Below are 23527 nucleotides of genomic sequence, written 5' to 3' on the forward strand. Positions count from 1 at the left end.
GAGCTGGAATAGGAAAACTACAAAGATTACAAAGTCTGGGAAACCATTATTGACCAAAAAGGAAATAAGTGTTCAGAGAATGATGGGTGATAAGGAAAGCCAGTAAAACAGAAAGCCATTAATTAATCCACACTAACACAGAGAGATTTGTTGTCAACAGTTTGTTAAGAAATGGGATATCTAGAGTATCAAAGAATTACTCTACAAAGTACTTCTAAAACTGGATGGTAAAATGGCTCAGTGAGTAGAGGTACCTGCTGACAAGACTGATGGCAAGTTTTATCACTGGGGCTCACATGGTAGAAGAGACTTGCAAAGTCCTTCTCTGACCCCAACATGCACATGTACACACACACCACACACACACACACACACACACACACACACACACAGAGACAGAGAGACAGAGACAGAGACAGAGACAAACACACACTTTTTTGAATTACTAAAACTTTATAGTGACGCAATATGGCACATACTGTGATAAGTTAAACACTAGTAATGGGAAAATTTAAATTAAATTGTAATGTCCCATGAAATATATACAATTTTGGGGAGTGGGGCTGAAGAGATAACCTAGAGGTTAAGAGCATTTACTGTTCTTGCAAAGAATCCACGTTCAGTTCCCAGCACCCAAATGGTAGCTCACAACCACCTCTAACTCCAGCTCCAGGCCAACCAATACTCTCTTCTCAGTTTGGCCGGCACTGCACTCATGTGACGCAGACACATTCCAGCACATACACACACAATTAAAAAAGAGACACATACAACTGCAATTTAGTAATGAAAATGTAAAAATAAACCAAATTAAGAGATATTGAACAGAACAGTTGTGCTAAAACTGTCACGAAAGACCAAGAAAAGCTGGACACGGGCCTCAAATGGATGAGACTAGAATGTCACAATACACAAGCAATCTGTGAATGTGGGCCTTATCCTTTAGTGTAAGATATTACCAGTCAGCTGGCAAACTTGCATGAGGACAAAATTAAGGTGAGTTACTAGCTCTCATTTCCTAATTTTCAGAGCTGTGTTAGGGTGTATGAGTATTGGGAAGTAGGGAATGGCAGCAATTTATCCTTAATGGCTCATAAACTAAAGATTACACTGAACTTACAATTTGAGTTTACAACTTTTAAAAAAAGATTTATATATTTTATTTTTTGTGTATGAGTGTTTTTCTTGGGTGTATGTATGTGCACAACACTCATGACTAGTGCCATGGAAGTCAGAAGAGGGCATCAGAGCCCCTGAAACTAGTTAGATGATTGTGAGCTGTCAGATGGGTGCTAGGAACCAAACTAAGGTCTTCTTAAAGAGCAGCAAGGACTCTTAACCTCTGAGCCATCTCTCCAGCCCCTGTAACTGTGTTAAAAACACAGGCCAGCAAGATAGACCAGCAGGTTGAAGCATTTGCCACAAAACCCAACCACCTTAGCACAAGCTCCAGGACATACAGTGTGGAACTAGTACTGACCCCGACAGGTCAGGCTGTTCTCTGACCCCCACATGTGTGCAACAGTATGCATGCACCCGCCCCACCAGGCGGCTGGTAAAAGGTAAGTGCTTTTACGGAGTCATCTTACCCTCACTAGCCACTGTCTCCGTATTTTTTTATTGCTCCTGGATACTTATGGTATTGGAAACTTACATCAATTTCCATATGGCGAAATCTGCACACCTGTCGAAAACAACGACCTTCTTGCCATAGCGTGCAAACAGTTTCATTTCCTAGTGCAGCTTCACAGTGACGGAATGGGCAGCTGTCACCCTGTTAACAAAAATAATACAAGTGTCTAAGAACCTAAACACTGGTAAGCAAAGAATGACAACCATTTGAAAGCAATAAATCTGTAATGGAATAAGCTACTGCTTCTTGATGTTTGTTTGTTAGGGTCTCTTGACTGGCCTGGAACTCCCCAAGTAGATTAGGCTGACTGGCCCAGAGATCCTCTTGTCTCTATATCCCCAGAGCAAATGCATGATACCATACCTGACTCCCCCCGACCCCCCTTCAAGACAGGGTTTCTCTATGTTATCTTGGCTGTCCTGGACTCGTTGACCAGGCTAGCCTCAAACTTACAGCGACCTGCCTGGCTCTGCCTCCCAGTGCTGGGATTAAATGTGTGCACCACGACGCCTGGCTCATGGCTTGACTTTTTAAAGTATGGATTCAAGATACTAAACTCAGGTTCTCATGTTTACATGACAAACACTTTGCTGACTGAGCTATCTCCCCAGCCTTAATCTATTTCTTTGCTGTTGCTTTCTGAGACAGAGTCTCACTATGCAGTCTTGGTGGACCTAGATCCCACTATGTAGACCAGGCAGGTCTTGGACTCATAGAGATTGGCCTGTCTCTGCCTCTTGAGTTCTGTAATTTCAAGGTGTGAACTACTACACCCAGCTCTCCTCATCCTATTTCCTAACCCATTTCTTCTGATCTCATGTGACACAACTGGCAAAGGAGCTGAAAAAGACAAGGAATGTGAGGAACAGATCCTCTAAAAAAAACACCATGCAATTGATCTTCAAAATGGCTTCATATATCCTGACTTCATTAATTTCTAGCTTTTGATAGAAAATAAAAAAGGAAGATAGGCTACAAGTGATGAAGTATAATTAATGTACAATTAATACAGTTACTTTTATTTCTAAAGCAAACTCATATTGTATAAATTGTTGTATATTAAGTGGCTAGATTTATCTTCTATAACACAACGTCACAATGATTTTTAGAACAGGCTACTATAATATACAAATTTACAGGATTAGCCATAAAGAAATAACAAACAGGAAATGACAGACAGACCTAAATAGAGCTACCAAAAACTCAAGCAGAAACATGGGTCATTCTGACAGAGAAAGCAAAACTCTAAAAGAACCTATAGAAAGATAGCATTCTGCTGTGCAGTAGTGGCACTTGGAACCAACATGGTGTACAGAGTGAGTTCCAGGGCAGCCAAGGCTACAAGAGCTCAAATTTAACCCATAACAGCTCCCACAAGTAATATACCATTCACTCACTCATCTAAACAAAATATACAAGATCAAAGCTGCTAAGCCAAAGAGGCCAAAGCCTCCCCAAGGCACTCGGACTAGATTAATACAGACGGAACGATGGCCATACAACACGAGCACCCTGCTTTGTGTGGTACATGTAAACACTATAATCATATATAAATGAAGAGGGAAAAGATGAGCGATGTGCTCTTCCTTAACATGATTCTTTACTAAAAAACTGGCAGCAGATAATATAACTGAGCATTCACAACCTAAAAACATTTAGAATGCAGGCAAAATCTTAGCTAATTCTATTTAAGAAACAAAGAATTTAGAGATTCCAGTCTTACTTTGGTGCATGTAGAATAGAAAAAAAAATAGCAGTCTTCTCCCTGATTAGGCATGCTGGGTAAATTCTCAGGCCAGAAGTGGCTTCTTGGAATCAGCCAATGCTTCCTCAAGGTGAAGACCAGCTCCAACGTTCTTGAAATGGACTTACTCTTCCAATGACAACTCAACCACAGAAATCTTCTTTAAAACGTAATCCTGAAAATGGGAGACAGTGAATTAAGGTGCTTCAGGTGACCCCTTCCAACCCCCTCCTCCAAGGCTTAATGACACCACTGTTAAACTGGATTTTAATTGTGTTAGCAGGCGCTTATCATACAGAGCCTTATAAACAAGCTAGTTATGAGCACTGTATGCTCCCATATGCAACGTAAAACTTTTGCATGCCCTTTTCTTTTCTACTTGTTTCACTGTGAAATTTAAGTATCGCTAAACATATGATCTACATTTTGAAATAGGACAGATTACTTTATACCAAATACTTGCCAGATGTCATCTTCACCTAAATGAAAAAAAAAAAAAACCAAGTATCTTTCTAAGCATGTTATATCAGAAATGTACGACTACAACTAAGTGGGAAAATCTTACTTAAATAGAACAATTAGTGAAACAATTGCCTTTGAGAACATCTAAGGGTTAGTTTAGCTACTAAGATAGCAATGGAACAAAGAAGTCTTCTAGGATAGACCCAGAGAACAGTGACAACACAGCTAGCATTCCATCCCTTGTCCTTACCATCCTCTGAACCCACACAAAATATGCAAAGAAAGCTTCTACAGAAGGAAAAACATACTATGAGAGCACACAAGAACGAGGAAGGGAGTCTGCAAATTCTAGTAATCCCAATAAAACACAGACTCACCACTCCAAGTCAGTTAAACGTATCCTCTATTAGTAAAGGAATTCTTAACCCAAGAACTGTTCATCAAGATGAAAGCCAACCTTCAAGTCAGCACTCTTAAGCCAGGAGCAACAGTCTTCAACTAACCATGGAACAAAGTCCTTAAAATGTATAGACCCATTATCAAATGAGCCCACTCTATAAAGTTAAAAGGTCAATAAACACTCAAGTAGCAGCCCAAAAGAAAGTTCACAAAAAAAAAAAAAAAAAAAAAAAGGTTAGTTCACCACCATCTTGCTTAGAAGCAAGATATCAGAACAAGAAAGTAACACCCAGAAACCTTTTGAGTTCAAAAACTGGAGACTCTGTAATGTGTCCACACATAGCTATAAAACGTACTTTGGTACTCAAAAGTGGAAAGATGCTGAAAGCACACAGACACCTAAATTTGCGGACATAGATTTGAAATAGATAAGTTCAAGATTTTAAAATGCTCAAAGAATAAAGCTTAAATAAAACTGCTGCTAGAAATAATTATTAACCACTTATAAACAGTGGTGGAAACTCTGGGCTCCTGACAGCTGGGATTATAAAGACATGAGTCTCCACACCTGGCTTCTGCTCGATGCCTACAGCAACAGCACACAGAAGGAAAACACGTCAAGGGAGGGACTACAAAGCAAAATAGAAACCAGAGGTTGAAGATTTAGGTACTTCTCAGCCTATGTTGCAAAAAGAAAAGAAAAGCAGGAGAAAGGGAAAAGGAAAAAAAAAAAAAAAAAAAAAAGAAAAGAGTGTGTGCTCTGCGGAAGTTCATTAAGGAATTGAGGCCAGTACAATGGAAACCAGGCGTAGGCTTAGATTTTTTTTTTTTTAACCTAGGCCATAGGGTTCACACAATAAGATAGTGCCTCAAAAAAACAAAAAACAAAACAAAACCAACCAACCAAACAAACAAAAAACCCAAAAGAACGTTGGTGAGGACATTCATGAGCGAGAAAGAAATCCCAAGACCATAAGCCAAAATAGTCTCTTGTTCCCTGCTGTGTAAGCTAAGCTAGCTAGCCCAAGCGCTTCTGGGAATATACATCTCTATCTGCCATCCTGCCACCAGAGTGCGGTCCTTTCTCATCTTAAACCTAAGAACGCACTCCATATTCCAGTTTGTACCGAAAGGCCATTTTTAAAAATTGCCTCAGGTAAGATCAGATCTCTAAAAGATATTAAAATAACTAGAACACATCTGCAAAAGCAATGGGAGGATAATGAAAATATAAGTAGAAAATAATTTAAGAAAGGAAATGGTGTCGGGCAGTGGTGGTGCACGCCTTTAATCCCAGCACTCGGGAGGCAGAGGCCGGCGGATCACTGTGAGTTCGAGGCCAGCCTGGTCTACAAAGTGAGTCCAGGACAGCCAAGGCTACACAGAGAGACTCTGTCTCAAAAAAAAAAAAAAAAAGAAAAAGAAAAAAAGAAAAAAGGAGATGGCGTAGGCCTGGTGGTATGCACTGGTAATCCGAGAGGTCAACTGCTGCCTAGCACACTCTAGTCTATCCTTGGGAATGGGTTACTAGGTTCAGGAAGATCTTCCACAGCTGATCAGACAGTAAAATATTAACTATGAAAGCAAGAATTACATTTTAGAGGGTAGTTATTTGCAAACTACCCTGGGAAATCCCTCAAAGTGAAGTGAAGTATAGAGAGATTCAATCCTCATTTTAACAGAAGGGAACTTCTACGCATGCCTGAAACCCCAAGCTTCCTTAGATTTTACTATGTAAAACAAAACAAAACAACCTAACAGTAATATTTAAGACAGTGGCAAAAAAATCTAGAAACAATGAAAATTGACAGTAACACTATCAAGTCAAATAGCAATAAATGTCTTAAGTTTTAAATGGAAGAAGCAAAAAAATATCAGGGTGCTACAAAAAAATGAGATGACTATTTAAAAGAAAACAACCTTTAAAAACAGCACACAAGATGAGCTGGCCTCCCTCAAGCATCTGCAGTTACTGCTGGAAAGAGGGGACATTTTCAAGAAGACAGCATCGATGCACAGACATGCCGCTGTGACAGGAAGGAAGGATGAGAGCTCCAGCTTCTTCTCTCCCAAGCCATTAAGCCAGGACAGATGGCAGGCTAACTGGAAAGCAATGCATTTAAGAGATCACACGCAGGCAGGCCCCAGAACCAAGCTCATGCCCAAGACTGTCAACACAGAACTAGACTCTTCCAGAGGACCTGGGCTCAATTCCCAGCACCCCTTGGCAGCTCACAGCCATCAGTAATTCCAGGGGATCCGATGCCTTCTTCTGACCTCCGCAGGCTCCACACAGACACACATGCAGCCCAAACACCCCCCAATTAATTTTTTAATTGATTAATTAACTAAAATATTTGTCAACATGACACAAAAAGGATGTATTACATGAAAATAATTTCAGAGAATTCAATTCCCAGACACCAGAACTCATGGACACAGGAAAGTGAGAAGGGCAGACAGGAAACACAGAGTGAGCCAGGGCTGCCTGCCTTTATAGACACTCGGAAAATGCTCAACTCAGCGGCAGATGTCTTAACAGAGACTACAAAGGGAAGCTCAGACCTCTCAGATACAAGTCCAAACACCAGGCACTGAATCTTAAAGGGAACTATGACCATAGAATCAGCCTTTCCAAATATTTCATGGAAATCTCTGGATAGTTTTTAAAACATTAAAAAAAAAAAAAAGTCTCAAAAGGTATTCCGTAAATGTACTCAATGAATTCTTGAAAAACACACTATTCAAGCAAACACTCTAAATGAGAAAAAAAATTAATGGAAGTAGAAAAAGAACAAAACCATGTGACACACAACACATTGGTGTTACAAAACTCATGTTGCTGTCTGAAGCAGCAGCTTCCCACTCTGCTGCCTCTGCTTCCCAACTGCTGCCATCAAAAGTCATATTCAGCTCACAAAATTTTAAGAAAAATTTTGATACCAATGAAAATATCCTAAGTAATGCATTAGCTAAGTGACCTATCATACAGTAAAAAAAAAAAAAGCAACACTGCATGACCTAAAGGCTTATTTCAGAACTAAGAATGGCTTAATGTTAGGAAACTCATTATATTAAAAACCAAAACTAGCTGGCTAGTGGTGACTCACACCTTTAGTGCCAGCACTTGGAAGGCAGAGGCAGGTGATCTCTGAGTTTGAGGCTAGCCTGGTCTACAGAGTGAATTCCAAGATAGCCAGGAGTACACAGAGAAGCCCTGTGTCAAAAGACAAAACCAAACAAAAAAACCAAAAAGAACCATTAGTCATCTTTGTAAGATTTGAAAACATAAAGCTTATGAAGACCCAAGAAGGAAAGTATGATGTCTAACTAAACAAGTCGCAAAGCAACATCCATCTCTGACTGGGGGTGGGAGAAGCTGGGCAGCTCGTTGGGAGGATGAAGCCCTTACTCACACAAGCGTGGGGATCTGAACTCAGACCCCCAGAAGCCAAGCGAGGCAAGGCACAGGCACAGGAACCTGTAACCTCAGGGCTCCGATTGAAGATGGGAGGCAGCAATAGGAGCATCCCAGGAAATCTTCTCTGGCACACAGAGGTGAACAAGACCCTGTCTGAAACAAAATGGAAAACCGAGACCAGCATCTAAGGTGCTCCTCTGACCTCTGGCTGCACAGGTTCGAGTGTGGGCACAGATATGCACTGTACAATGTACATGTGCTACATGCACAACACAAAGAAACCTTGAGGGGTTACAAAATCAAGTGTCTGTGATCCCAGTACTTGGGAGGTGAAGGCAGGAGACATAGGTCATCCTCAGCTGCATACTGAGTTGCGCCTACATGGGCTACAAGAAACCTCAGTCTCAATAAAGACAAAACAAAACCACTCAAAACTTCAAACCAATGAATAAAATTGCTACACATGTCTTAATGTTATAAAAATAAAAAGCAAAATTACTCCAAACCAAACAACCCTACTAGTAAATTACAAGAACAGTAACTATTACCTCCCTTCTCTGACTCCCTCCCCCCCTTTTTTTCTTTTTCTTTTCTGAGACAAGTGCTAAGGGCTCATTACTTCTGGTTGATCAAAGACCACAGGTGTGCAACCTATGTTTGGTTTATGCTGGTACTGGAACCAACCCACAACTATAGATATTAGGCAGGCACTCTCCCAGTGAGCTACCACACACACACACACACACACACACACACACACACACACACACAGAGAGAGAGAGAGAGAGAGAGAGAGAGAGAGAGAGAGAGAAAGAAATGACAAAGGAATAGTCTTTACTTTCCATATCACTCAACGCCACTCCCATGTTCTAGGACATGGAGGAGTTTGAGGAACACAAATATTAGAACAAGCTCAAAACCAATCCAGAGTGTGGTGGTGCACAACACCTGGAAGGCAGAGGCGGGTGATCTCTGAGTTTGAAGCTAGCTGGTCTAGACAGTGCCAGGACCACACAGGGCGGAAAAAAGCTTCAAAAAGAACCAAAACCAACCCCCCCCCCCCGCAAAAAAACTCCAGTCTGCAAGTTATATGCTTGCAAACTAGCAAATCTAACAACTAGAAAGTATTAAAAATAACAAGACTACAAATAAAAAGATGCCCTCCAAACAGAACACTTGTCCTATTCAGATAACAATTCTGAGTAAGATGAAGAAAAATGAAGCATGCTTAAGGAAATTAATTCACCACCCTAGTAACGAACACCTTGAATTCAGTTCAGAATACCAAGGAAGTTTCTTCCTGCAGTCTGAGACTGTAAAATCAACTATCAATAGTTGAGAAAGAAGAAGGAGGAGGAGGAGGAGGAGGACGAAGAGGAGGAAAGGGAGGAGGAGGAGGAGGAGGAGGAGGAGGAGGAGGAGGAGGAGGAGGAGGAGGAGGAGGAGGAGGAGGAGGAGGCGGCGGCCGCCGCCGCCTGGGGAGATGGCTCAGAGATTAAAATGCTTGCTCTGCAAGCATAAGGATGAGTCTGGATCCCCAGAACCCACATAAGATGCTTTGTGGGCAAGGCAGTCCTTGGCTAACAAGTCCATCCCTGGGAAGAGTTACGGAGAGCCCAGAATGAGCCAGCTATGCAGAAGATCTCCAGACCAGAGCAGCAGTGAGAGAGTGATCTTGGGGCCTCCACACATGCAAACATGCACACACACATAAAAATGGAAAGAGAAAAGGAATGGAAGAGTTTTCCTCTACCTGATACAGATGAGAAGTGTAAAAATGATTAAATGCAGAACAGAAATGACTATACAAACCAGCAATGCAAAAAGGCAGTAATCATGGTTATAAAAAAGTTTGAAATTAACATAAAGTCAGGCACTTGAGAAAGTCTTCTTAAAGTCTCGTGAAGGAAGTGTCAGATCCTTAATTAGAATACTATATATATTAAAACACACTCAGAACTCACAACTGCAGCCAGCAAAAAGATAAGCCACATCTGATCTTGCAGAGAGTTTGTCATGGAAGTGTAACCCTGAAACAATGTTTGAATATACAGTATATAATCACCAGAGTAGTTAGTGGAAATTTTGTTTTTTCAATATCTGAGTGGAAAAAATGCTTTTCCTATAATACTGAAGTTAAAAACCATTAACAAAAATAATAAAAAGAGAAAACATTTATATAGCAAAATCTATCAGCAAAATTGCCAAAGATTTGATATCTTTATAAAAATGATACAATCAAGAGCTTCCATAAATAAGGAAGGCCTCGGTTGTGGAGGTTCTTCTGAGTAAGAACTACTCTATAAATGAGCTGGCTCTAAGTGTGCATCAAACTGTTACTGGATGCAGGGCTTTTGTTTATGATTATGATGGCAAAACCCTCAACATCTCCCAATGAGTGACACATTACATTATGGCACATCCACACAGTGAAATACACACTACACAGCTACTAAAAAGACAAAATAAAGCCACTTGCACTTGTGTGGATAAGGAGCTATTCAGTAACAAATTAACAATGTTTTTTCTCTAAGAAAACAGAATTATAGAATTTTACTTAGGCTCCAGAAAGAAAGAAGAAAGTTAGTTTCCATCCAAAAATATATTTTTTTTAATTACAAGAGAAAAAAAAAAGAGTCTGGACAATGGCTTTTGAATCTGCTGTACTAGGTCAGCATGCTTTAAATTCCATGATGAAAGGCCCATCCCCACTTACATTAGCTGGTTGCTCTCAACAGGAACATCTGTGTCTTCACTGAGTTCCAAGCTATTACGCCTGTAGGTCGAACCAACACTCAATCCATGAATTAATAATAATGAGGTAGAAAGAATTTTCTTCCTCACATTGCCAAGGAAACCTCTCAGCCACAATTGAAACACAGGACGTGCTTTTAAAACATCTTTAAGACATCTCCCAACTTCTGGAAGATTAAGTCCATTTGCATAACCTCTCTCAGGCTGGAGACAGCTAGCAGTAGTTATCTCCTCAAAAACCAACAAAAAAGTTCATTTAAAGATGAACTTGAGAGTCAAAGAATAAAAAAAAAAAAAAAAAAAAAAAAAAAAAAAAAAAATTCCATCTTCCATTGCTGAGCAAAATAATTTGAAAATTAAAAAAAAAAAATTTGGGAAAAAAAAAAAAAAAAAAGAGAAAAACACCACCAAAATTCAATAAGATCCAATTTCTGGTCTTCAAGATTTCTTCACCTATTAAGAAAAAAAACAGAAACCTTCCCCCATCTTTATTATCTGTATAATAATAAAAGCATACTGTATGTAAAAATATAAAGTGTTTTATGTATATAATATGCATATACATATATACTAACAGGCTTATACACACACAAATGCATAAAAATAAAACATTTGGGTAATTATCCTTTTAAAATATAATATAAAACCCTTCAGATTTGAGTTCAATATAAAAATAGTGAACTTACTCTTATACCAAAGTACCATGAAGTTAACGTTACTAAATTTTACCCAGCCAAGATGAAGAGAATTCCATATATACGGATGTATTGATATATTATGTCAAGGTATATGGTATGTATAACAACCATTATCAGGGAGTGTTTAACCAAAAAAGGTAGAAGCGTATAGTTACAGAGTAACGACAGAGTGGGGCAGCCAACTCAAGAAGGCAGAGCAGCGTTACAGCCATTCTGAACCACTTGGGCGAAGCAGAGACACTAAAGGAAGCTGCTATTTTCCTTCCTTTGTATCAACACAAGCACCACTGGCATGGCATTCAACGCTGGCCCTGCACGGCTTGCTGATACACTAGTTCCAAATTCTTTACTATTGATGGTTATAGCTAAAGACTTCACTCCAGCTGGTAAAAGGGTAAATTTGGGGGAGATGAAATTTCACTTCACAATGAATGGTACGTTTACCACTTAAGAATTAAAAAAAAAAAAAATTTTTTTTAAGTTATTTTGATACACAGAAATGAGTTTCAAAACCAGCCCAGTAACAAAGTCATTTTGATTCTTATGTAATAAACACTACATACTTTCTAGGCTAAATCTTGCCAAATACTATCCAAGACAAAACTAAAATCAAGACTTAAAAAAAAGTGGACACCTTTTACTCACACTTAATACTAGTCAATTTTCCAGGAATTTTTTGGGCAGGGAATATCCCCAAATCTAAAATGAAAAAAAGGAAAAATTGGGATCTTACATTAGTTATTCAGTCTGAAACATCTAATAGACTTAATAAAAATCGTTTTCTGGCCTTTCACTCAGTCTCAGAAACAGACTCTGGAGTGGAAAGGAGCCTGAAGGGCCAGAGATCAGTTCACTCATTTCAGCAATGGTGCCTAATAACAGCGAAATACTGACTGTTTATTAAGAATACAATGGCCCAAATTTCATAGTTAGGAATACCATGCTATGGACCAGACTGTACTATAGGAATATTCTCTGGGAAACTCGTACTGGGCTTGCCTGGCTCATGGAGCTTGCATTCTAAATTCCACTCAATGTTTTTCTTTTTTACAAACAGCTAATGCTTTTTACTAATAGGTTATTCAAAGACCCTTGGTTTTGCACTATATTATAAAAGGCAACTCAAGGCCCAAAGTGATTTTTTTCTAATTGTTTTGTCATGTTCCCTTTTATATACACCCAGTCCTAAATATTAAGGACAACTCTATCATACCCAGTAATCTGATATTATAAACCGACCAGTATGAAGTAATTTTAAATTTCCAAATATGAAATAATTTTGTGGGTTTTCTGTCAAGCTGTGTGCCAGGGATTTTTAAGAAATTAAAAAATAGGGAAGGGAAAGAATATATCAGCGCAGGCACTAACACATCCTCAGCGCTTTTGTGTTCATAGAAGCCTTGAATGACTCGATTTAAACAAATCACTGATTTCAGAGTAAGCAAATCTTGCATGATGGAAGAATTGTGTTACTCAAATCAATGACTAGTTCAATCTACCAACCAGGAAATACCAAAGCCCTTCGAAGCTGCACTGTATTGTCTCACTAACACCACACACACTCTCTCTCTCAATTGGTAAAAATGACACTTTGATAGATGTCAGCTACAATGAGCTACAACTGAGAAACCTTCAAAGTTAACCTTCATCTTATCCTTATATTGCCCCTGTGGGAGTTTTTCAGCCTTTTTGCATTTTTGGATTTCCCCAGGTTTTTCATTTTTGTAAAACAAGATCTTACTATGTTGCCTGGGCTGGTCTCAAACTCGTGTACTGAAGTTATGATCCAGCCTTAGTGTCTCAAATAGCCGGGACTATAGGCACCATGACCACACCCAACTATTTTTTTTTTTTTAATAATAGTAGGACTACATATAGTAACAACAGCAGTAAGAGATAGCAATATAGCAAAAGCTGCCCATTTTAAGTAGAAAAAGGGGGAAAAATTAAGGTAATATTTCTTTTTCATTGTTCTGAACAGCCTTATTTTCAGGGTCCCAGCTCAGAATCAATGTAGAATAGTCATAGTTGACATTCTCCAAGTTCATTTTCAGAAATATGAGCTGTTCTGTATTATCAAAGTCCATGTTCATGATCTGCTTTGGATGAAAGTGGCTATTTGTAGTAAACATGCACTCGGATTGCCAACTACACATGGGGCAGCTCAGATACTGAATGGCAACTTGGGTCAAAGCTGGCCATATGTTCACCTTCCTCTGCCAGTAAACCAGAGGGTCATCACCTCCTGAGAGCTCTGAATACTTCTCTTTGAAGTACTCATCCACTACTGCTACAGCAGAGGGGAACAAGAAGCTTTTGCTCCCAATAGCAGCACTGGCTGCCGCAGAGCTATCCACAGAACCTGAATTGGAGGTGCCTTCTTTTACACAAGTAAACGAAGCTGTTCCTAATCTAACTAAAGGGCCAGATGCTTCTGAGCTTGCAATTTGGCAGGCCCCGGGCGAGGATTCCATATAATTACAAACCTCTTCTGCAAGGATCTGTTTGTACGTTTCTAAATCAGCACCTTGAGGAAAAAAGTCTTCCAAACTGTTCTTAAAACAAGGATCTAACAAAGTAGCCAAGATACAATGCTTGGATTTGAGCATGGCACTTAGTAGGGCATCAGTTTCAAGTTTCATAGATAAACTGTCCACCAGATTGAGAGCCTGAGTAATACCTCTGACTTGAAAATCTTCCCTGAGTCTCTGCAGGGAGAACAGGAGGTGATGGATTAGGGGTAGCACCTGATTCAGTCCTGTGGTCTTTACACTCACTTTCTGGGTGGCCTCCTCAAATGGCTTAAGAATATCACAAACGTATGTCATCAGTGTCCACTGAAGGGAGGTAAGCACCACTCCACTGGCTCTACCCAGACTATGGTGAACCGAGTAGCAATGTTCTAAAAGCCATTTTAACATATAAAAGGTGGAAATCCAGTGGCCAGTTTCATCCTGCTTCAGATTCTTCCATGGAAGCTGGTGATCATTTTGGAACTCTTGCAGTATCTGGCGGGCTTTGACTGAATGGCTAAAATGATGACAGGTTTTCCTAGCAGCCACTAACATATTCTCAATGCTTTTGTGCTCGCAGAAGAAGCCCTGAATCACTAGGTTTAAACAATGCAGGAAGCATGGCACATGGGTAAAACCACCACCTTTGATTGCATGTACCACATTAGAGGAATTGTCAGAAACAATGAAGCTAGGGATAAGGAAATTAGGAGAAAGCCACAGACCAATCTGGTCATTTAATTCCTGTAAAATGTTAGTTATCAAACAGTCTTTGGCTAAACCTGTAACACAAAGTACTGCCCACTTCCTAAAATTGGGAGTCCCACCATTACTGGGAGAAGATGCAGTTTCCAAAGAGACCCAGTGTACAGTCACAATGAAATAGTCAGTGGAAGGGTCATGAGTCCATATGTCAACAGTCAGGTGGATCTTTTGGCTTTGAACATTCTCTAAAGTTAAGAAAATTTTCTCTCTAACAGAATCATATAACTGAGGTACAGCTTTGGTGAAAAAGTAAGTCTCTGATGGCAATCTATAGTCAGGAGCAACAATCTGTAGAAACCTTTGAAAAGCTGGGGTTGAGAAACAGTTTGTAAGGGTGCAGATCCTCCACAACCATCTGAAGAACTGCCTGACTTATTTGACTTGAGGCTACATTCTCACAATGTGTTGTTTCTCTCTCTTGGACATGCACCAGATTATCTTGCTCTGCAACAGGAATAGGGCTCTCAGATCTATTTTCAACCTCTAAAATTGGAGGTTCATCTGTATCAGAGTCACTAAGGTCTTCAGCTGTTAAATCTTGGCTGCCCGAGGACTTCTCTCCATGCATAGTATCATTCAGGAGATCACTGCTCTCCGTCTCAGTCTCATCCAACCCGTTCCCAATAGCACCACTGTCTTTGTTGGCAATAGCCCAATGGATGGGATGTGTGGCCTGAAGGTGTCGTTGTAGTGTTGAGGTTCCTAAGTGGGAACCTGGCCGACCCCGGCTCACACTTCTTTTACATATGTTACACACAGCTCTTGAGATGTGCTGAGGATCAGTATAAAAAAAATTCCAAACTGCAGATGTCTTGGCTCTGGTTCCAGGAATTAAGGCATGCTTGACAATGTTGCTTTTGATAAGAAATCTCCCTCTTTTTGCCCTCAGGGCATCAGATGCTGATTTATCACGTTTCTTGCCCATTTTGTTTTCATCTAATGAATCAGTCGGAATATACTCAAAGCTTCCATTGCTTCCAGGAGAAGAAGGAGACAAAGATAAGTCCAAGGTAAAGTCCTCCTCCCCATTAGTGACTCCAAACTTATTGGCCCTGGTCCAGTGAGGGGAGTGCCTTGCCTGCAGATGCCGCTGAAGAGTCGATGTGCCGAGATGGCTGCCTGGCTTCCCTCTGCTGACACTTTTTTCACACAGGTTACAAATAGCTCTCCAGGTATATTGGGGGTCAACATGAAAGAAGTGCCATACGATGGAGGTCTTGGCTCTGGTACTAGGTAGATAGATCTGCTTTTCTATATTGCTCTCAAAAAGACTTTCTTCATCTTGCTCAGGGGCACTGGTAGATAACAAAGCAGAGGCATCTGCAACAGGTCTCCCAGACCCCAAATCCTTACTAAACTTTTTGGCAAGAATCAATTTTTTCCTGCGTCTTTTCCCCTTAATTCGCAAACCCTTCTTTCTTTTCTTTTTAGCAGGCAATTTTGTCTCTTTATTCACTCCTTCAGCCACCATCTTTCCCTCTACCACATCGTCTTCATCTGCATTTGAATTAATGGAAACACATCCCAGAATCCCAGCATCACCGAAAGTACTGCATCTTCTGCCAGGAGAGAGTGAGGAAACTGGTACACTTAAAGTACATACACTCATTCTCTTTAGGTCTCCAAAATCCGGACCAGAACCCTCTGGTGGGTTTATTGCTCCAGCAGAGACACAGCCGCCCCTCTCCACCTATGGTACCTCTTCTCCAGTCCTCCTGGGGAGCCAAATTCCCTCTCCACCAATGACTTCCAAGCCAGGTTATTTTTGGAGGAAAAACGACAACAATGGAGAACATCCCCAAACTGTCTTCTTTCAGGCCTTTTAGGAGTGCTTTTAACTTTCAGAATTCAGACAGTCCAGTGTCCTCTCGTTACAGATAAAAGAACTGAGGCCCATTTTCCCACGCTCATGGAATCTGGAGCAGCTAAAAGTCAGATCTTCCAAATCGCAGGTTCATGGTCTTGGGGCTGTATCAAGAAGTTCATCTGCTGAAAACACCTTCAGTTCTTAAAACACGTACTTTTAGTGACACCACGTGACAACAGCACTGATTTCCCCTTAATTCTGAGATTACTTTCAGGAAATTTCACTTAAACATAGTGCAGCATTCGACAGTCATCGTTTAAGACTGTGGTTTGCCAATACAACCCCAAAAGTCAATTCTGGAAAGCTAAATCAGATTCTACATACTGACCGTTAGCAGTAAACGCTAGTTGTGCCCTTTCTGTTCTGACATTTTGAAAAAAATGTAGGTGGCTGAAAAAAAAAATTATCTGGAAGTAAAATTTTAAAACAAGGTAACAAGCTGTATTTTTCGTTTACGATGTCTATCACGAGTTCGTATTTTTAGGCTGAAGCAAGATTGCAACCTGTAAATAACTCACAAGTTGACATTCTATGAGCAGCCAAACTAAAACGAAGCTTCAAACCACTTCCATTCCTTTCCCGTGAATCCCCTCCCCTCCCCTTAATACCAACAGGCTTTACCCTACGAAAGCGTGTCTATCACTAGCTCCACAGCTGCCTTCTCAGGGTTCAGAATCAAAGCCTGGTAGATGTCAACAAAACGAGATTTCCCCCATAAGGATCCGCACCGATTATGGGCGTCTAAGGGGTGTTCTTCGTTACAGTCTCACCAATCCTACAAGAACGAAGAGTCCCTGTAGCTCTCGACTTCGATGAGGAGGGCTGGGGTGGGAGAGTAATGGAGGAGGGGAGGAATGGAGTACAGGACACCAGAATTCGACTATAAATGTAGAATATGAGAAAATCTCCAAAGTAGTAGGACCTAGAGAGTAATGAGGGTGGGTAAAACTCGGGGCCAGTCACAGTTCTGATTCAGGGAGGGAGGATCGGCTAACAAAAACAAAAACAAAAACAAAAACAAAACAAAACAACTGATTCCGGGAAGAAAGCAACCTAGTGTCAGTTCCCCGTCTAGGGGTCCGAAACAGTCGCTTTTCCGGGGCTACCCGGGGATCCCGGTTCGGGAACACCGGATGTGGGGGGAGGGGAAGAGGTTGGTAAGTAAGGGAGCAGGCGCCGTGGGGGTGGAGCGGAGCGGGTGGGGGCGGGGAGGGTGGGAAAGTGAGCTGGAGTCTGGCTAGGAGCCCGGCAGGCCAGGGCCGCGGGCGGGAGTCCCGGCAGCTGCCGTGCTGACGGGCACGGCTCGGCTCGGACTTCCCGGGCTAGGCCGAAACTCGGGCGAGGGGAGGCCGCTGCCACTCCCCTCGCCCTCTCCTCCCTCCGAGGTCCCAAGTCACCCGGGAATCAAGAAACGGGTCTAGTTACCAGAGAACAGAAACTTTACCGAACCGATGACACTGTCTCTGTCTCCCGCGTGCTGCCACGTCTTTCTCTTTTCTTAGCCGCGGTCGCCCGCCGTCCTCACAGCAGCAGAACAAGCAGAAACCCAAGACTGCCAGCGTCAAAGATGGCGCCCGGCTTACAGGCTCGGCTCTAAGGCTGGGCCAGTAGAAGTGCCAGCACGACGCAAAGCGCATGCATTCTGGGAGTTGTAGTTTCCTCTGTGAGGCGAGCCTTAAGATGGCTTCTTGAGTCATAGGGTCACGTGCCACCGAGGCGCGGGGACGGGACTTTCTCACTCTGGACACGGATGCCTTTCAGAAAGTAACTCATTTTGTTGTAAAATCAGGAAAATAAGCAAAAACCTGCCTGCCAGATATCAGGCATTCAATTTACTTTAGCCAAAGTTTGTGTAATGAATATATCGTCCAAACTTGATATACGTTTAATTAAAAAACAAAAACAAAAAACCAGCACTAAACCTGCCAGTGGTGGAGCACGCCTTTAATCCCTGCACCTGGGAGGCAAAAGTAGGCCGATCTCTAAGTTCGAGGACTCCTGGTCTACATAATGAGTTCCAATACAACCAGGCCTATTTAGAGAGTCCCGGTTTCACAAAAACAAAATAAACAACAAAAACCAAGCAGACAAAAAAATACTCCCGTTAAAGAAACTATTTTTCTCATGCAAGTTTGAAGGACTTCCATACTGGAAGTTGTGCTCTGGAGTGCTTCCTTTATTTAATTACATTTAATTCAATAATAATAGTAATAATAAAAGTAATAGTAGTAATAATAAACACTTTTAATCTGTTTGTTTGTGTCTTTTGAGATAGAGATACACTATAAAGTCCTAGTCTGGAACTTGCTCTGTAGACTTGCCCCTTATCTGTAGCAATCCTTCCTCTGCCTCCTGAGTGCTAGGACCGCAGGCATCTGCTATCACGAGTGGCTATTTGTTTTTCTGTCTTGTTTTTGTCCTTTTGGCTTTGGTTTTGGTTTTGGGTTTTGTTTTTCGAGACAGAGTCTCTCTGTGTATCCTTGGCTGTCCTGGACTCGCTTTGTGAGCAGGCTGACCTCGAACTCACAGCGATCTGCCTGCCTCTGCCTCTCGAATGCTGGGATTAAAGGGTCTTTTTTTCCTAAAACGAATGTGTGTTAGAAAAATAATTCATGCTGGGCATGGTGGCGCATGCCTTTAATCCCAGCACTCGGGATTAAACTCGAAAAACAAATACAAACAAACAAACGAAATTGCCTTAGAATGGACATACCGGGCTGCAGAGATGGCTCAGAGGTTAAGAACACTTTCTGCTCTTTCAAAGGTCCTGAGTTCAATTCCCAGTAACCACATGGTAGCTCACAACCATGTATAATGTGATCAGATGCGCTCTTCTGGTCTGTGGGTGTACATGCAGGCAAAACACTGTGAATATAATAAATAAATAAATTTGTAAAAAGAAAAAAAAAAAGGACATACCAACATTCTTCTGTCGTTCCTCGATGACACAGATCAACACAGATATAACATGAGAGGTATTAACAGGGCCAGACAGTAACAGAAGGCTCAGGAGGCTCAGTTCATTGGGGTCTATCTCACAGGGTTGTTACCATATTAGATACCAGTGATAATACAATACACCATTTAAAACTGTATGTGGGGTGGGGCTGTGATGGCGCCAACCTTTAATCCCAGCACTCCATAGGCAGAAGCAGGCGGATCCCTGGGTTCACGGCCTACTATAGGGTCAAGCCTAATATACTGGACAGCCAGACCTACACAGAGAAACACTGTCTCGGAAAAACAATAGTAATAATAGTAATAATAATAACACATGGGAGGCTGGAGAGACGAATCAGCAGAGGAAGGCAAGGACTCCCCTTCTGCAGACCTAGCTGTGATCCGAGCATCCATGCTGAATGGCTCACAAGCACCCAGCAGTTCCAGGGAACCTGACGCCGCCTTCTACTCACACTTGCACATACCGGCACCACATCTATACACCTACATTTTAAAGTAAAAAAAATATTGTTTTATTTTGTGTGTATGGATGTTTTGTCTGCATGTTTGTATGCGTATCATATGCATATAGTGTCCTTAAAGGCCAAAAAGGGTGTCATCCCCTGGGACTGGAGTTATAGATGGATGTGAGCTGTCATGTGGGTGCTGGGGAATTGAACCTGGGTCCTCTAGAAAAGCAGCCAGTGCCCTAACTGCTGAGCCATCACTCCAGCTCCCAAAACATACAAAAAACAAAAACAAACAAACAAACAAACAAACAAAAAACCAGCCTTTGAAAAGGCAAGAATTGAGCTTGGTGTGGTGGTGTGTGCCTTTAATCCCAGAACTCAGGAGGCAGAGGCAGGAAGAACATTGTGAGTTCAAGGCCAGCCTGGTCTACAAAGCGAGTCCAAGACAGCCAAGGCTACACAGAGAAACCACAAAAGTAAAAAACAAACAACAAAAGGCAAGAACTGACTCCCAAAAGTTGTTCTCTGTCCTACACACACACACACACACACACACACACACACACACAAATAGCTAACTTTTTTTTTTTTTAAGATATGACTTGCAGGTCTGGTATGGTACACCCGTAGTTCTAGCTCTCAGGAAGCTGTGGCGGTAAGAGAACCCCAGGCCAGTCAAGGCTACACAGTAAAAACCTGTCTCAAAAAACAAAACAAGCTGGGTGTGGCGGCACACACCTTTAATCCCAGCGCTCTGGAGGTAGAGACAGGCAGATCTCTGTGAGTTCGAGACCAGCCTGGTCTACAAAGTGAGTCCAGGACCACCAAAGCTAGAACAAAACAAAATACAACAAAAACAAGAAACAAACCAGGCCTGGAGGCACATGCTTTTAGTCCCAGCAGATAGAGGCAGGCACCCAATCTCTCTGAGTTCCAGGACAGCCATGGCTACACACAGAAACCTCATCTGAAAAAAAAAAAGAAAAGATACGACATCTGACCTGACAGATAAGCCAGGGCAGGGGCAGCCAGGGTGCTCTCCAGAGCTTTGCTTAGTTTGGGGTTTTTCTGTTACTGTTTTTTGTTTTTTGTTTTTTTTTTCTGTTACTGTATTTTGAGACAGAATCTCACTATGTAGCTCAGGCCAAGGTGAACTACTTGCTCCTCCTCAGTTTTCTAGCTGCAGAGCTTTCCGGCCTGTGCAGCTGGCCCTCAGCTATATTTAAATAACTGTGCTAGGCAGGCATTGGAGAAGTTCAAAACAGGGTGTTCTCCTTGTTCATACGGAAGCTTGGAGCTTTTCAAAAGATCTGATAAGTATCTCCCAGGCAGGGCACACCAAACACCAAGCTATGGTTTAGACTGAAGTTGCACGCTCAGTTCTTACACGACCCAGATATAGGTTATGTATGAGTGCGTGGTAAGAGTGTAACTCAAGCGTGCTTTAGTGAAAGGGACAGCTGCTACCCTTAGTTTCAGCCCCAGCCTGTTCGTACCAAGAAGGAATGGAATGCAGGCCAAGTATTGGCATGTCTTCTGAGATTTTGAAAGAGAACAGGAGAGACAGAAAGGGAGGTGGAATGTTCACCGGAGAGTCAGATTTGTGTGGCTATGTGGGTGCACAGGGGTGGGCGTGCGGAAGTCAGAGGACAATTAAAAGTGTCATCCCTCAGAAGCTGTTGTTCCCTCCCACCTCTCACAGTCCTAGAACTCACCAAATAGACTAGGCAGGCTGGCTAGCAAGCCCCAGCGAGCTCTACCTGTCTCAGCCTCGTCAGGGCTGGGATTCTCAACCCACAGCCTGCCCGATGTTTCCCGTGGCTTCTAAGAATCAAGCTCAGAGCTGGGCGTGGTGGTGGCACATGGCTTTAATCCTCCAGCACTCAAGAGGCAGAGACAGGCAGATCTCTGTGAGGAATTAGAAAGAGAGTTCCAGGACAGCCAGGGCTACACAGAGAAACCCACCCAGTTTCAACAAACAAACAAGAATCAAGCTCAGGTCCCTGAGATCCTGTAGTCAGCATTTACTCACAAAGGTCTCTCCTCAGCCCAGAATTCAGATTTTTAGTTAAAAAAAAAAAAAAGGTCAAGTTTCTACATTTGGAAGCTCCTTTAAAACCTCACTTTGTGGGCTGGTTTGCAACCTCTACCTTCCAATGTGTGTAAAAGAACTAAGGAAGAGCTTAAGTAGTGAAAGAAATCATCAACAACAGAAAGTTGATGCGACTGTAACTGGACCAAGGGAGCCAAACTCAGCCCCAGCAAGCAGCAGAACTTAGCATCTTTGACCAGGTGGTTCTGGGGGTTAGAGTCAAGGATAGAAGAGAGGGGGTGTGGGATCTCCCTTGGGGTTCAGGGAAGCTGCTAAGGCTAGATGTCCATGCAGGGAGGCCCAGAGAGGCCAGTATGTGAAGGTGAAGCCCGGATTGGGTTGAAGACTCCAAGATACTGGAGATGCCAGAGTCCTGGGATACCTGGCAAAAAAAGCCACAGACCAGTGGAACCAGCTCAAGAGAAAGAAATGTACTGTAGTCAACAAAGCGGAGAGGGGCTGGAGATCTGAAGAGGGCTGTGATGTCAGACAGGGAGGATGCACAATCTGGAGCTTGCCCTGCTGGTTTCTTGTCTTGTTTTGGTCCGTTATTTCTTTAGTATGATCTTTCTTTAACTGCCTTTTTCTGTTGGGTGTGGTGGCGCATGCCTTTAATGCCAGCACTCGGGAGGCAGAGGCAGGCAGATCTCTGTGAGTTCAAGACCAGCCTGGTCTACAAAGTGAGTCCAAGGCAGCCAGGGCTACAGAGAAACCGTGTCTTGAAACAAAACAAAACCCCACCAAAAAAAAAAAAAAAAACCCTGCCTTTTTCTTTTCTTTTCTTTTCTTTCTTCCTTTCTTTTTTTTGTGGTGGGGGGAGGGATGGGAGGGAAGGGGTGAGGGGTTCAAGACAAGGTTCCTCTGTTACACAGAGCCCTGGCTGTCCTGGAGTCTCTCTGTAGACCCGGCTGGTCTCTAACTCACAGAGATCTGCCTATCTCTGCCTCCAGACTGCTGGAATAAAAGGCGTGCAGCACCATGCCAGGCTGTCTTTAACTGTGTTTCACTCACAGAAAATCTCCACCCCCTCTCGCTTTCCACCCTCTTGTCTCATGTAGTTCAGGTTAGCTTTGAACTCACTAGGTAGCCAAGGATGACCTTAGATTCCTGATCTTTCTGCCTCTCTCAAGTCAAAGACTACATGTATGGGCCAGAATTTCTCTTTTTTTAAAAAAATGCAAAATAAACAGGTTTCAATATATACATACCAACTTGTTCGTAGAAAATTTTGTTTAAAAGATATTAGCAGTCAAATGCACACATCATAATACTCTCGTGGCCATATTTGTGAGATACAGGCCAAAAGCTCACTGCAAATATGAAGCCAGCCTGGTGTACATAGTAAGAACCATGCCAGCCAGGGAGACAGAGTAAGACCCTGTCTCAAAAACCAACAAAGATCCACTGTAATAAGTTCACAGGTGAGCGATCCAGACTACAACCCTAATTAAGCCAGCTGAGATTATAAAAGTCTTTTCATTTGGCCAGGGACTAAGAGCGGACTCATGCCTCAGGGCCTCTTGGTGCTGAAGCTGGGCGGGCGGGGGTCGTTATAACACTTTTAAAGGCAAAAGTCACAAAGCCCGCTATCACTCCAATGTTCAGTGAAGGTCAGAGTAACCCTGAAACATTGGTTTGACAGGACACAGTAGCTAGTTTAGACATAACATGACAATTTTGATTTATACCTTGCTAGTTATTTTAGTTTAAGTTGTATAAACATTAATGTTTTTGCTTAATACATCTGGAGCATGGTGAGAGTCATGGAA

General features: G+C 42.1%; 1 protein-coding gene across 6 annotated transcripts in view; it reads right to left on the reverse strand.

Annotated features, from left to right (window-relative positions):
- Positions 1-17850, reverse strand: part of Zc3h11a (zinc finger CCCH-type containing 11A) — a 42767-nt gene extending 24917 nt beyond the window's left edge. The window contains exons 1-5 of one of the 6 annotated variants that reach the window (XM_051147419.1): positions 17701-17850; positions 11757-11810; positions 10376-10435; positions 3357-3552; positions 1655-1774 (exon numbers count right to left, since the gene is read on the reverse strand). In XM_051147419.1, the coding sequence (XP_051003376.1) occupies positions 1655-1774; positions 3357-3410 (174 nt within the window). In that variant the 5' untranslated portion in view covers positions 3411-3552; positions 10376-10435; positions 11757-11810; positions 17701-17850. Of the gene's footprint in view, positions 1-1654; positions 1775-3356; positions 3553-10375; positions 10708-11756; positions 11991-17681 lie in introns of those variants that run through there. The other 5 variants (XM_051147417.1, XM_051147420.1, XM_051147421.1 and 2 more) reach the window with 5 other exon arrangements.
- Between the last annotated feature and the right edge of the window lie 5677 nt (positions 17851-23527).

The sequence above is a fragment of the Acomys russatus genome, chromosome 6, assembly GCF_903995435.1.
Source record: "Acomys russatus chromosome 6, mAcoRus1.1, whole genome shotgun sequence".
NCBI classification, from domain to species: Eukaryota; Metazoa; Chordata; class Mammalia; order Rodentia; family Muridae; genus Acomys; species Acomys russatus.